Source organism: Schistocerca serialis, chromosome 2 (genome assembly GCF_023864345.2).
Source record: "Schistocerca serialis cubense isolate TAMUIC-IGC-003099 chromosome 2, iqSchSeri2.2, whole genome shotgun sequence".
Taxonomy (NCBI): domain Eukaryota; kingdom Metazoa; phylum Arthropoda; class Insecta; order Orthoptera; family Acrididae; genus Schistocerca; species Schistocerca serialis.
Window position 1 is genome coordinate 513,558,810 of NC_064639.1, and position 16,477 is coordinate 513,575,286.

The following is a 16,477-nucleotide window of genomic DNA, read 5'->3' on the forward strand; positions in this document are numbered from 1 at the left end:
GCCACCAGCTTGTCTGCATTCCGTAGTACAGGTGTCAACGAGATGTTCCCCTGGAAGACGACGGATTCGGACCTCCCATCGACATCATGAAGAAGGTATCGGGATTCATCGGACCATGCGACGCTCTGTCACTGCGCCAACATGGTCAACAGCCCATTTCAGTCGTAGTTGCCGATGCCATTGTATTAACGCTGGCACATGCATGGGTCGTCGGTTGCTGAGGCCAACGCTAGGAGTGTTTCGTACACACATGTGTACTCTCTAGAATTGAAGTCTGATGTTAGTTCCGCCACAGTTCACCTCACCACAGCACTAATCGAACACCCTAAAAGTCGTGCAGTCGTGCAGTCTCTGAAATGCTTGTGCCGAGCCTCCAGGCCATCACAATGTACGCTTCGTCAAACTCAGTTACATCGCACGCCTTCCTCAGTCAACACACGGATAGCAAGCTCACAAATACTACATGCACCGTGCGTGTGTATGACTAGAAGTCGTTGCTCGCCAGGTGACGCTACTGTCGTCTGGACGGGTTTATAATGTTCTGACTAATCAGTGTACATAGTGCGAAGCGTTATGGGAAACTGGCAGGAAGGCCCGTGCTGTCGCCAGCCCTGACAGTGGCAGAATCGACGTTAAGTACCTGCCTCTTGCTGCCTTGTGTGCTGTCTGAGGAGGCAGGTCTGCAGCCCCAGAGGAGTACCCCTAATATTGCGTCACTGGCCAGCCCCTTCGACTTGACTCATCACACACTCAACTAAGCTACAAAGAAAATTATACGCAAAACCTTCGCTGCCAAAAGAAGTAGTTAATACAGTAATGGACGGCTTCTTCTGGCAATCACTGACGTTATCCATTACGGTCATTAAATATCAGCGGAGCAAAATAAAATTGGAATACGTTCCCGTTTTTTTAAAAGACTCTGACTGAAAAGTGCGGTACCAGCTGCATCATTCTACCTTCCTCACCACCTTCAAAATTTTTCCCAAAACTTTTGGCATGCGAACATATTCGCGCTTTTTTTAAACATGCAACTTACCTCAGACTCCCACGAGCTACCATGACTGTAACTCACCCAAACCAACTAGTCCATATCTACAAGTCGCCCATACCCATCCACCCCCAGTTGCTCTCATTCACTTATTCAGCACAGCTCACTGTGATTATCCCTTTGTGTCTCTCTGTCATTGTCTCCTCTGCCACAGCCACAGTCCCCTTCGTTTTGTCCTGTCTACTGTCTACTGTCACCGACTGTGTCTTGCTGTATCTTAGTGTTAATATCTCATTCTCCTTCCTACTGCTGCTGTCTCTTCTTACCGCCACTATCTCTCTCTTCCTCGTTGTCATTGTGATATACTCTGCTTCTCATTGTCGCTGGCTATCACCCACTCCCACTATCTCATTCTCCTTATCCCTCTTCTCCCATTCCCTCCCCACCGACCCTGGCACTTTCCCCTTCACTCTTTTCATAGTACTGTTCTGTCACTGTAAACAATATTCCAATGCGACTGTGTCCCTCTCTATATCTCAGACTTCCATTGTCTCCTTCACTCTTTCTATAACACGACCACTGTCTACTATCTTCGGTATTTATTACTTTTCTATGGCTCTGGCACTATCACTATCTTCTTCTCTCTGAAGCGTAAAAAAGCGCGAATATGTTTGCATGACAAAATTTTTAAGGGTGCTGAGGAAGGTAGTTGGTACTTTATAAAACACGTTTTCGCCTTAAATCGGATTTTACGTCTGCATTTTATGCGTACAAGTAAGGTAACTCTGAACATGTGTATCTTGGAAACGGATAAAGATATCAAAAAAAAAATTCAAGATTCACCCATTTGGTGTGCATATCCGGCGTGGAATCCTCCGCTTGGTTTTGCTCCGCTGGTGAAGGCGAAAATATAGTAAAAAAAAATCTTTCCGGTGGGGTTTCGCGAGTAACAACCGATAAACTAATGATTTCTCCAAAATGCCCATCAAGCCCATCGAAGATCACATAAAATACAAAACGAACCAACTGATTTACTGCAATTTTCTAAGCAGGAGGAATCACGTAGTATCCACACTTTGACCCTGTACTGTAGGATAGTGACAGTAAGACGATCATTCTTTTTGGTATACAGAGGGTCCCTACCGCAAGAGCTACCCAAAGCACTTCGCCCTACCTTTCTATCACCAACAGAATCCGAGGTACGAGCTAAAGAAAATCCTGTTTTCATGCACAGCGTTTTGGAACATACACTAGTGTTCAAAATTAAAGCAACAAACCGCTGTTTCCCCGTCCCGTGTCTAATTCACGATATAAGCATACAAACTGTCAACCAGACCTCCCCACCACCCTGTTCTGCACGGACGATGGCATTCCAGTCAACGGACAACTATGCCAGCTATGACAACATAGTACCTATGAAACGAGGTGGTGTTTTGTGGGTAGCCCCACATTCACAATCGCTATGTACACAGTTACAAACGGTGCAGTATGGCACAGGGAACACAGCTATCAGACCCTCTGGAGGTCCATAGCAAGAATGGAAGCAGGACAGGAGCAAACTAACTTGGCCCGATGGCTTAATGTGAGTCGTTCTGTTGTTTCTCGGATGTGACGATAGTTTATGGGCACGACAGTACCGCCTTAGTACTGCGCTGCAACTGGCATGTCAGCTCGCAGCATCCACTGGACGTGCTGTATCGAGGCACACGATATGCAGAAGGCTTCGGCAGAGTGGCCTCTATTGTCGGGGAGACATGCTGTATGTCTTCGGGTGACGCGTCTTCACAGAAGGGAACATCTAGAGGGGAGTCATCAATAAGCCACCTGGGTGTCCGAACGATGGGCCATTGTCGTTTTCACAGATGAGTCACGATTTAGCCTGGAGAGTGATTCTCGGGGGATTCGCATCTGGAGGGAACATGGAACACGATTTCGGGGCTCAAACATTGCGGAAAGAGACCGAGATGCAGGAGGATCGCTAACGGTCTGGTCAGGCATTATGTTTACCACTCAAACCCGTCGTCATGAATTGTATTAGTGAATCTGCAAGATTTAACCGTTGTCAGGTGTCGCAAACGAGATCTTGGGACCTCATATGCGGTTGTTGCGAGGTGCTGTAGGCCCAGACGTCGTATTGATTGACAATAACGCTCGATCTCATAGAACACGGGTAGTTGATGTTGTCTTGGAAGATACTGCATGCATGGCGTGGACTGATCGCTCTCCCGATTTGAATCCCATAGAGAATGTCTGGGATGCACTAGGGAGACCGCTTGCGTCACATCAGCGTCCATCAACCATTCTCCAAGACAGCGAGCAGTTCTGAAGGAAGAATGGGCGTCACTGACTCAACATGCACAGCATGCCGTCTCATTGTGAGGCCTATATTGCTACCAGAGGTGGTTAGATCCCATACTGAGCACATTAACCAGTTATCGGAATGTGTGTGCCAATCCCTTAACTTGGAAAAAACGAAGAATATACACTACTGGCCATTAAAATTGCTACACCAAGAAGAAATGCAGATGATAAACTGGTATTCATTGGACAAATATGTTATACTGGAACTCACATGTGATTACATTTTCACGCAATTTGGATGCATGGATCCTGAGAAATCAGTACCCAGAACATCCACCTCTGGCCGTAATAACGGCCTTGATACGACTGGGCATTGAGTCAAACAGAGCTTGGATGGCGTGTACAGGTACAGCTGCCCATGGAGCTTCTACACGATACCATAGTTCATCAAGAGTAGTGACTGGCGTACTGTGACAAGCCAGTTGCTCGGCCACCATTGACCAGACGTTTTCAATCGGTGAGAGATCTGGAAAGTGTGCTGGCCAGATCAGCAGCAGTCGAACATTTGCTGTGTCCAGAAAGGCCCGTAAGGAACTGCAACATGCAGTCGTGCATTATCCTGCTGAAATGTAGGGTTTCGCAGGGATCGAATGAAGGGTAGAGCCACGGGTCGTAACACATCTGAAATGTAACGTCCACTGTTCAAAGTGCCGTCAATGCGAACTAGAGGTGACCGAGACGTGTAACCAATGGCACCCCATACCATCACGCCGGGTGATACGCCAGTATGGCGATGACGAATAGAGGCTTCCAATGTGTGTTCACCGCGATGTCGCCAAACACAGATGCGACCATTATGATGCTGTAAACAATGCCTGGATTCATCCGAAAAAATGACGTTTTGCCATTCGTGCACCCAGGTTCGTCGTCGAGTACACAATCGCAGGCGCTCCTGTCTATCATGCAGTGTCAAGGGTAACCGCAGCCATAGTCTCTGAGCTGATAGTCCATGCTGCTGCAAACGTCGTCGAACTGTTCGTGCAGATTATTGTTGTCTTGCAAACGTCCCCATCTGTTGACTCAGGGATCGAGTTGAGGCTGCACGATCCGTTACAGCCATGCGGATAAGATGCCTGTCATCTCGACTGCTACTGATACGAGGCCGTTGGGATGGAGCACGGCGTTCCGTATCACCCTCCTGAAACCACCGATTCCATATTTTGCTAACAGTCCTTCGATCTCGACCAACGCGAGCAGCAATGTCGCGATACGATAAACCGCAATCGCGATAGGCTACAATGCGACCTTTATCAAAGTCGGAAACATGATGGTACGCATTTCTCCTTCTTACACGAGGCATCACAACAACGTTTCACCAGGCAACGCCGGTCAACTGCTGTTTGTGTATGAGAAATCGGTTGTAAACTTTCCTCATGTCAGCACGTTGTACGAGTCGCCACCGGCGCCAACCTTGTGTGAATGCTCTGAAAAGCTAATCATTTGCATATCACAGCATCTTCTTCCTGTCGGTTAAATTTCGCGTCTGTAGCACGTCATCTTCGTGGTGCAGCAATTTTCATCTACATCTACATCTATACTCCGCTAGCCACCAAGCGGTGTGTGGCGGAGGGCACAATTCGCGCCAAAGTTAAAATCTCCCCACCCCCCCCCCCACACTGTTCTACTCGCAGAACGCACGAGGGAAAAACGACTGTCTGAACGCCTCAGTACGAGCTCTCATTTCCCATATCTTTGAATGATGATCATTACGCGATTTGAAAGTTGGTGGTAAAAATATATGCTCTACATTCTCGGTGAAGATTGGATTTTGGAATTTAGTGAGCAGCCCCTTCTGTTTAGCGCGTCTATGAGATTTGTAACGCTCTCGCGATGGTTAAATGTACCAGTCACGAATCTTGCCGCTCTTCTTTGGACCTTCTCAATTTCTTGAATCAGACCCAACTGGTAAGGGCCCCAAACAGACGAACAATACTCTAAGATTGGACGAACTAATGTATAACATATTGTAAGCTATTTCCTTTGTTGAAGGATTGCATCGCTTCAGGATTCTACCAATAAACCGCAATCTAGAGTTCGCCTTACCCGTCACTTGTGTAATCTGATCATTCCATTTGAGATCATTTCCAATAGTCACATCCAGATACTTGACTGATGTTACCGCTTCCAAAGACTGATCATTTATTTTGTACTCATACATTACTGGGGATTTTCGCCTTGTTATACGCACTACTGCGTTACACTTATTAATTTTGAGAGATAACCGCCAGTCATTACACCACGCATTTATTTTCTGCAAATCCTCATTGATTTGTTCACAACTTTCGTGTGATACTGAAAGTTTACCGTCATACCTCCTTGCCTAGGGACGCCAGATGAAAGTTGATGTCAAACCCTGAATCAAAATTGCGCAACGGATAACTGAGGAGAGGAGCTTGAGAGCGCTACCTAGAGAGCGTGTCCTTTCTGTACGATACTAGGCAAGGGGCTGGAGGGCTCACACGCTGATGTGTGGGTCCCTGCATTCTATAGCTTTTATTTTAAATAAATTCCTTTAATTTGACTTCTATGTGATTTTTAAGGTATGTTAAAGATCGATGATAGTTGATTTCCTATTTATTTTAAACATTTTCACTCGACTTTACAGCGATAGCAGCAATTGTTTCAGTTTACAGATGTTACAATTTTACAACTTATAGCTCGGGTGTATTATACACTAATCTGCACGCACATTTCTACGGGTAAGATGGAATTGCGTTGGCCAAATCTATACCACCAAAGTCTCCCAATATTTTACATAGGACATTCACTATGTGAGGAAGATAACGGGCAAACTGGGGACCAGATACTTTAACACAGGGGGTCAAATTCCCGTAATTAAACGAGCATATTCATTACCTTACACAATCCGAAGCTACAAATAAAAGAATTAGTACAAATATTCAAATACCTCTCTTCCATGCGTGAACATTGAGACAGACGCACTGAGGGCACGTCTGCTCACTTACCCGTCTTCTGTAACACTCCTAGAATATGGCGGGCACCCGGAGGTCTTCCTGGGCCCCGGTGGAGGGGGTAGTCCAACCACTTGGCCGTGACCGACGTCTCCACCCCAAATCTTGTGACTTCACTCGGTTTGAGTGAATAGCCACTGAGGCACTGCTTCTTACAATGATGCGTAAACGTTGTTTTCGTCGTCGCCGGCGAATGCTGGTTTACAAATCACTTGTCAATGTGGACGGCACTCTTGGTGCTTCGACATCTTCTGCGAAGGGTAAAAAGAACGAAGTAAGAGGAGTTGATAATTTTAATGGCCAGTGTATTTGTCTACCATTAAGCATGTTGCAGTTGTTTCCGTTTTGTATTTCTTAGTTTATTTCTACTTTACTATCACCTGTTTAAACAGTTTTGTGGCAGACGCAGCCTTGCAAAATTTCCTTTCGTTGCTTTAATTTGGGAACTAGCGTATTAGGTATGCATGTCTCGTTCGAAGAGTTGACGGGAGGCAGTGACTGCAGAGGAGCCCCGGCTTGTGCATAGGCGCGGCGCCGGTGCTGGTGCGCACGTTCAGCGGCGCGACGGTGTCTGCGGGCGCGGCGTGGACCGCGCAGTGCGAGGCGGCGGGCTGGCCGGCGCCGGCCGTGCAGTGGCAGGTGGACGGCGTGCCGCTGCCCGCGGGGGACCCCCGCGTCTCGGCGCCGGCGCCCGCGCCCTCCGCCGCGCAGCCGCGGCCGTCGCTGCTGTCGGAGCTGCGCGTGGCGCGCGTGCGCCCCGACGACGCGGGGGAGTACGCCTGCGTGGCGGCCAACGCGGCCGGCTCGGCGCGCCACGCCGCGCACCTGCGCGTGCTCGGCCCGCCGCACGTGAAGCCCATGCGCGACCGCGTAGTCGCCGCCGGCAGCGACGCCGTCTTCGTCTGCCGCGTCGCCGGCTTCCCCATCAGCGAGATACGCTGGCTCAAGGACGGTTAGTGTGCCTACCGCACGCTTGTCGTCACACACGGCACTGGAATATCCGTCTCTGGGTTGCAAGCGCTACCTTCACCCCTCCCCAAACCTCACCTCCTTTACAGTCGCTTCCACAGCCACCATAAACTGCAGGGACAAAAATCAGGGGATACCTCGTCGTCGAGTCGGATCTCCTTGTAGTGCAGCAGCTCGACGTGGCATGGACTTAACAAATCGCTGGAAGACCCCTGCAAAAATATTTAGCCATGCTGCCTCTATAGCCGTCCATAATTGCGAAAGTATTGCCGACGCAGGATTTTGCGCATGAGTTGACCTCTCAATTACATTCCGTATATATTCGATGAGTTCATGTAGGGCGATCTACATCTACATCCATACTCCGCAAACCACCTGACGGTGTGTGGCGGAGGGTACCTTGAGTACCTCTATCGGTTCTCCCTTCTATTCCAGTCTCGTATTGTTCGTGGAAAGAAGGATTGTCGGTATGCTTCTGTGTGGGCTCTAATCTCTCTGATTTTATCCGCATGGTCTCTTCGCGAGATATACGTAGGAGGGAGCAATATACTGCTTGATTCCTCGGTGAAGGTATGTTCTCGAGCCATCAACAAAAGCCCGTACCGAGCTACTGAGCGTCTCTCCTGCAGAGTCTTCCACTAGAGTTTATCTATCAACTCCGTAGCGCTTTCGCGATTACTAAATGATCCTGTAACGAAGCGCGCTGCTCTTCGTTGGATCTTCTCTATCTCTTCTACCAACCCTATCTGGTACGGATCCCACACTGGTGAGCAATATTCAAGCAGTGGGCTAACAAGTGTACTGTAACCTACTTCCTTTGTTTTCTGATTGCATTTCCTTAGGATTCTTCCAATGAATCTCAGTCTGGCATCTGCTTTACCGACGATCAACTTTATATGATCATTCCATTTTAAATCACTCCTAATGCGTACTCCCAGATAATTTATGGAATTAACTGCTTCCAGTTGCTGACCTGCTATTTTGTAGTTAAATGATAAGGGATCTATCTTCCTATGTATTCGCAGCACATTACACTTGTCTACATTGAGATTCAATTGGATGGTCAAATCATTTGCTCGAACTGTCCAGAATGTTCTTCAACCAATCGCAAACAGCTGTGGCCCGATGACTTGGCGCATTGTCGCCATGAAAATTCTTTCATTATTTCCTAACATAAACTCCATTAATGGCTACGAATGGTTTCCAAGTAGCCGAACATAGGTTCAGTTGGACCATACTACCTAGTCCATTCCACGTAAACACAGCCCACACCATTATGGAGCCACCACCAGGTTGCACAGTGCATTGTTGACATCCTGGGTCCATGGCATCGTGGGATCTACGCTACATTGGAACCCTACCATCAGCTGTTACGAACTGAAACAGGGACTCACCTGACCGGCTGACTGTTTTCCAGTCGTCTAGGGTTAAACCGATATAGTCACTAGTTCAGGATAGGCTCTGCAGCTGACTTCGTGCTGTTAGGAAAAGCACTAGCGTCGGTCGTCTGCTACCATAGCCCAATAATGCCAGTTTCGCTGCACTGTCCTAGCGGATACGTTCATAGTACGTCCCACATTAATTCAGTAATTATTTCACCCAGTATTGTCTGTTAATGCTGACAACTCCACGTAAACGCTGCTTCTCTCGGTCGTTAAATGAAGACTGCCGGCCAATGTGTTTTCTGTGGTGAGACGTAATGCCTGAAATTTTGTATTCTCCACGTGCTCTTGATACTGCAGCTCCCAGTTTATTTAGTTTCCTAACGACTTCCTAAATTGAATGTCCCATGTGTCTATCTCCAACTACCATTCCGCATTGAAAGTCTGTTGATTCTCGTCGTGCTGCCGTGAACGCGTCGGAAACCTTTCCACATGACTCACTTGAGTACAAATGACAACTCCGTCAACACTTTGCCCTTTTATACCACGTGTACGCGATGCTACCGCCATCTGTATCTGTGCATACTGCAAGTCACGCAATCTCACGCCCCACAGTGGCACGGTAACTGCAGGAGGGTACTGCTACGGTCGCGGGTTCGAATCCTGCCTCGGGCATGGATGTGTGTGATGTCCTTAGGTTAGTTAGGTTTAAGTAGTTCTAAGTTCTAGGGGACTGATGACCACAGATGTTAAGTCCCATAGTGCTCAGAGCCATTTGCAGGAGGGTGGCCTCTTGGTTCGACGACTAAAGCGTTGTGTTCCAGTGACACACAACTATCGGCGCCACCATTTGCCATGGTGTCAGGAGCATTGGGCCTGGACCAACGACGAGTGGGGTCGCGTGATCTTCTCGGATAAGAAGAGATTTAGTCTGAGCAGTGATTCTCGACGTGACTTTTGTCACCTCACTGTATGTGCACACAGGTCGTAATCTGTAAAACGATTACCATGGCCAAGACAGTATGAAAAATGAAACAAATATTCATTAAAATGATGCCTGTGTATGCACTGATGCACAAAACTTAAGGACGAAAGCGACTTTCGCATGATGTACCACTGCCAAGTAAAACAGCTTGATGAAACATAGACTATACATATAAAAAGAGGTTCTACATTACAGTATACTAGGTAACTGAAAGAAATACGTAATGAGACGAACAGAAATGACATTTTTTGTTCAAATTTCATAATGTTCATAATGGTCCCTTGGACATGACTAACGACGGGACATGGTTCTTAATAGTGTGTGTGATCTGTAACGTGCTCCCACACTCTCCACAAGGTTGGTAAGGAGTTTTTGTGGTAGGGCTTTCCATTCCTCCACCAGCGCGGATGACAACTACTGGATGGTCGCTGGTGCATACGCACGTAGTGCAATAACCTCCCCAGTGCGTCCCACACGTCATCGGTGGCTTTTAGGTCTACAGAACGGGCAGGCCAGTCCATTCACCGCATATCATCTTCTCCAAGAGCTCCTCCACCTCCGTACTTCGTTTCCATCGATGACAATGAGCGACCGCATCGAAGTCAGGACCTAATGCTCCGCTGAAAAGATGCACATCAGGAAGCAGCAGAGTGTCACAATAACGTTGACAGGTGAGTGTACTGAAGATTTGGAGGTCAGCACGTACATGCAGAATTAGACCTCCCCACTCCTTAACATCCGGACCACCAAAACCATCACGTCCGACAAAGTTCCTGGATGCATTACGTGTACCCACCCGTCGCTTCATTATGGTACGTCGAGAATCACTGTGCAGACTAAATCTCTTCTTATCCGAGAAGAGCACGCGATCCCACTCGTCGTTGGCCCAGCCCCAATGCTCCTGACACAATGGCAAACGGTGGCGCCGATAGGTGTGTGTTACCGAAACACAACGCACTAGTCGTCGAACCAAGAGGCCACCCTCCTGCAGTTACCGTGCCGCTGTGGGGAGTAAGATTGCGTGACTTGCAGTCCTGTTAAGTGCGGTTGCAACTTCACTCGCTGTTTCACGTGCGTTCCTTCTTGTCTGTTGTCAAATGTAGCACTCATCTGCTGCTGCAGTTGATCGTTGTCGACAACTGCTGTCCTTCAGGCAGCAGTGCATGTACTTCGGAGCGTTCCCTATGCGCATAAAACCGCGCAATGAGCAGTACTGAACTCCTGGGCTACACTCGTCCCTCTTTGTCCTTCTTCCAATTTCCTGGTGATTCTTCCCCGTGTGAAGTCATCCAAATTTTGTCTATGGACCATGTTGTAACTAAGAACACCTTTACTCCTTCCTCTAGCTGCCTCGTATTCCAGGGCCAACTCCATTTGGCGCTGTACTCACGCTGACTTAACGACACGTGAAGTCCAGGTTTCTGTGCATGACTGGGAGACAGCTTGAACGGAACGACGACGTTTGTTAATACAAGCCTAACTAAACGTAAGCTCTAGGACAGACACAAGAATCGTAGAGACACTTTAATGTTATCTTTTCGGGACGGGCAGGGGGATGGTGGTGGTAAGTTCCTATGGGACCAGACTGCTGAGGTCATCGGTCTCTAGACTTACACACTACTGAGTCTAACTTAAACTAACTTATACTAAGGATAACACACACACCCATGCCCGAGGGAGGACTCGAATCTCCGACGGGTGGTGCCGCGCGAACCGTGACAAGACGCCCTAGACCGCACGGCTGCCCCGCGCGGCCCCTGCGAGAAGGAAGCAGGGCTTGTTGCCCACGCACTGCTCCTCAAACCTCGAGCAGTCTTAGTTTGTTTATACTTGCGGCCTGTCGCCAAATTATTGTGTTTGCGTCCGCCTGCTTAGCAGGTAATGTGCTCGCCTCCCATGCAAGCGGGCCCGGGTTGGAGATTTTCTCCGCTCGTGAACTGCGTGTTGTGTTGTCCTCGTCACCATTTCATCCTTATCACCGGCGCGCAAGTCGCCCAATGTGGCGTCAAATGAAATACGACTTGCACTTTCCGGCCGAACTTCCCCGAATAGGGGCCTCCCGGCCAACGATGCCATACGCTCATTTCCATTTATTGTGTTTGCACTAGATCGCAAAGCACTAAGGAAATGTAGAGAACAACATAAAGAATCGACCAGGTTTCCCATTTCAGCTCAGTAACAGCAGTAATTGACAATCACGAAAATTGCTACGTTGACCCAAAAGAGCAGCTATTCAAGTTGTCAATGTAGCACATTTACATTCGATGGCCACTGACTCCACATATTTTTGACTAGGACATAATTGTGTCACCAATGAAAAAGAGAGTACTGATTCTTAGATCCTGATGAATGTTTTAAAGGTATGCTATAAACGAAAGAACTGTTACTCTTCTCACAAACTTTCTCTTTTGAGAAGCCTCTTTGTCGCACTAAAACGGGCCAACAACAGTGCCTTTCCCAGTTGCGCAGGGAATATCATGAGCAATAACAAAAAGCAAATAAGCTATCTTCTGAAGCAGTCTAGCTAGCACCGCAAACTGCTGTGACCCAGGCTAACAGCTCAAAGCATCTTATCATTTCTCATTTAGAAATAATTGTATCCAACTACAGAGCCCAAAGCCTATAATCAGATGGTTATCAGTGCCTTAAAGGAAGAAAGAAACGTAAATTTCGCAAGACACAGGTGAAGATAACTCCCCACTCCCCTCACCAGCCACTACACAAAAAATTGCACAAATTCTCGGCGAGATACCATTCATGATTTTTGCGATATGAGAAGGAAGCCAATAGTAGGTTCTAGGTGCCACAGGCTCGCTTAAGACGTGAAGCAACAGTATAAAGGTACAGACAGTTGAATCACAATAAAAACTTGTGGACTGTGTGCCCTACACGGCCACAGAGCTTTTGAAGTGGAATCAACTATCTGGAACGAAAGCAATTAAAATCGCATTACGTGAACTGTTGTTACTGTAATACCCCTTTGTACAAGTAACTTAATTCCTAATTTAAACACAGTTTTAATTAATTTGTGTCAGTTCCAAACGTACGATTCAGTACGGGACTGTGCTTTGAAATAAAGGTTTGTATTTGTTGTGATGTGGTTATTCATGTTTGGTAACAGACATTGCTGTAACAACGTACTGATTTTTCGTTATACATGGTGGTTATAATTAAACTTTCGCTAGTTGAGAGGGTCCACATGAAAAACGAGTGATCATAGAACAATGAAATTTCGTGAAAACATGCGGAAAAGAAATAACGAATAAAGCATTGAAAGAAACACATTTTAATTTCGACATTAGAGGAGTAGCAGTTCTTAACCTCGTACCATGTTTCCCTTCCTGGTCACAAACGTTGCTCGATGTGACGACCATCTACATCCACAACAGCCTGGAACCGCACTAGAGACACCATTTTACAATTGTTCGTAGCACTTTTCGAAGGATAGAACCATCGAATGTTGATGTATCGTGACACAGCTCGTGCACTGCTTGAAGACTACACATTCAAATGGTTCAAATGGCTCTGAGCACTATGGGACTCAATTGCTGTGGTCATAAGTCCCCTAGAACTTAGAACTACTTAAACCTAACTAACCTAAGGACATCACAAACATCCATGCCCGAGGCAGGATTCGAACCTGCGAACGTAGCGGCTGTGCGGTTCCAGACTGTAGCGCCTTTAACCGCTCGGCCACTCCGGCCGGCAAGGCTACACATTACGTCCAGCATTCTCAGTCACGGCAACGGTAACTTCTCCAACAATTATTTGTGGCGCAATTGGCCGTCGGCCTCTTCCAGGAACAATTCCCAAATCGCTAGTTAATTCGAGCTTCCGAATCATGTTTCGCAACCCCTGTGTGGAAAGAGGACCTCTCCGTATTACTTTACTGTGTGTATACTAGAGAAGAGTGGCAGGACTGTTTCTGTTACTTTGATAAAATAGGTTTACGAGTAAAGCCCTGCTCACCTTGTCCAGACCCGTGTTGACTGTCTGCATCTTAATCCGCACTGATGCCTGTGTTTTAACACTACGTACCGTACCAGCACCGGTGTCTAACGGCAACTCATGCCACTGACATTACTAACTACACAAATCCTGCAACACAGTCTGAACATCACTCTTATAAAATTTGGTACCCATACGCAAATAGTTTCCCTACACTGGCTTAAGTAGCGAAACCTTAATTAAAAACCATCAAAAAAGTGAAACATTCATTTCATTTGAAGGAAAAGCAACTTCCGTCACTGCAACAGCACCCAAATCTTATTTTCTTTAATAGTAATTAGTTTTTGGTAACGGTCCCGACATAAGGATTACTTTTCTTAGCGCTCTTCTGACACGAGTTATTTACGCAAGAATGGAGCGATTGGTATAAGCCGGCCTGGGGAAAGGTTAATTTGGGCTCCGCAGAAATGTGGGAACACACAATGTTATATGACTTATCTCAGAAGATACAGTGAAAAAAGTATTATAGCATTTGTAGATCTTTGAAAATGTTGGCAGGAACACACTCTTTTAAATTCTGAAGTTATCGGGAGTAAAGTACAAGCCGCGAAAGGCAACCTACCACTTTTACGGAAACGAAAACAGCAGAAATTTTCTTGTTCCACTCTGTTCTCTTAGTGTTTCCATACCCTGAAATTGATTTTTTTGTATGGTTAAATGAATGCTGTACATCAAGGTATATCAGTTTCTCCTTGTATCTGTATCACCCGTTTCTACAGGCATCCCTAGTCACCTTTAGCTTCGCTGGATACCATCTAATTTTATCCTTTCAGAACCTCTGGCTACAACTGTGTACCTTAACTTTTACTGTGTCATAACTGCAAGATGAGTATTTTTTCTCAATGGAAACCTGAGGTACACATTTGTGAAAGTTCAAGCTTTTCATCATGCACAAGTGCTGCCAACTGTTGGGCAACACTATGAAATTATCAGCATTATACGACTGCAGTCTTTCTCGGCGTATTCCACTGATGAATTCTTCTCGAGAAGAAGCAAGTCAGTGTATCAGTGCGCAGCAACTCATAACCGCCACTATACAAGGGTGTGGTTGGTTCGCTAGATTCCACTGTATAATGGAATATTTTTGTTGTTATTTTCCATGCTAATTATTAAATGATCATTTTACTTTTTAATACAAAAGAACATTCCTCGTAATTAGTTAATATAATCTATAAAAGGAAGTCAGGTGTACAAAATATGTTTCGAAAATGGGTACGTATTTTTGTATAAATCTTGCAGCTAAAATCATTAAGAAATCACCTAAGACCATTGCCCCATAAAGAAAGATTCTTCTTCTTTCAGAAAAAATTCAGGTCTGAAGGGTTAATAAATCAATTTTTCTAACTAAACTGCTTTCATTCCTTTCACAAAGGAGCTGTTCTTATGGGATGTCATATTGCAGACACTAACAACTGCACTGTGATATTTATTTATTTCTCTGTGATCATTTATCGGTCTTAGTCCATTTTCACCACAAAGGTTAACACAGAACAAATGCATCAAGTGTTACAGAAATATAGGAAGCATCTAAGATCATCATAAAAAATACTTCATCAGTACATCTATTGACATAAAAAAGTGCACGCTTACTAGTCTCGTTTTATACATGTCGTGTAGCTAAAGCTCCACATCATATCAAAAGAGAACCGCAAAATCTCCGAATCAACAAATTACAAATGTCATGTCGCATACTACACAGTTTCCATAGCATTCATTTAATTTCATTTATAATAACAATTATTGGAACCATTTGCAAAGAACTTTGTTCCACAAGTGTGGGGCATTTCGGATCATAGTTAATGTGTGTGCCATGCTCGTTCTAGTGACCAGACCATAAACGTAACATCAATAGTCAGAATGGCACAGCAAAAAACCGACATCTGCGGAGACGTTAGTTATGTAAAGATTACCTACACTGTCTGCTCTAGGTATAGACCGTCTGTGAGATTCAACCAGAACAGTGTTTATCTGACTTGTAGCTGTTATAGCTACGTGATGTGGTTCACAACTTGTAATAGCACAGTTTCATATACGTTATATAACAGCCAACGTCTGATGAAAGACATACGTTCACATGGTATGTTTAGGCAGATTTTAAAATGATTTCAGAAACTTTCGAGAGATGAACTCCAGATAGAATCCTAGAAGAAAAAGCATCCTTGGAACTTATTGTATTATGCTGTTTGTATTGTGTGCTGAGATGTTTTCAGATTTGTAATATCTGCATGGACGTCTGCAGCGTAAAATCTGCAAACGTCAATACTTTTCACGAAGGATGTTCGATATTCTTCACATAAACTTTTGTTGGCAGTTAGTTCTTCATGTGTCCTAAAATGTAAGTAGAACTGACGTCGTCAAAAGACTATAAACGAAAATGAACATTGTACGAACTGGCTCAAATGAAAAGCACCTTTCTTCCCTTGTTTTATTCACTCTGTGTCTGATATGTCACAAAGCACACTTTCCATTTGAAAATTACGAGTTGCATCCAACATGGCGGCTTCCAAAATGGCCCCCATGTTGACAGTATAGCCTCACAGTATTTCCCCTATCCCATCTCACACTACTTAACTTTTAACTGCTGTCCATCCAAATATTTTTGTTTTAGCAGAAAGCTGGTTACAACTGTAGGCCACCCTGTACAATGTGAAAACCAAATGTGCGCTTTATGAAGATAATGTAGGAACTTGTGGAGGGCAGTCCCTAACATGTTGTTGTTGTTGTTGTTGTTGTTGTTGTGGTCTTCAGTCCTGAGACTGGTTTGATGCGGCTCTCCATGCTACCCTATCCTGTGCAAGCTTCTTCATCTCCC

The 16,477-nt window shown here is 45.8% G+C and overlaps 1 protein-coding gene across 1 annotated transcript in view; it reads left to right on the forward strand.

Annotated features, from left to right (window-relative positions):
- LOC126456165 (Down syndrome cell adhesion molecule-like protein Dscam2) overlaps positions 1 to 16,477 on the forward strand; it is a 358,605-nt gene that overhangs the window by 17,716 nt on the left and 324,412 nt on the right. Inside the window, exon 2 of the mRNA XM_050091919.1 lies at positions 6,848 to 7,273. Coding sequence (XP_049947876.1) covers positions 6,848 to 7,273 — 426 coding nt within the window. The remainder of the gene's footprint in view (positions 1 to 6,847; positions 7,274 to 16,477) is intronic.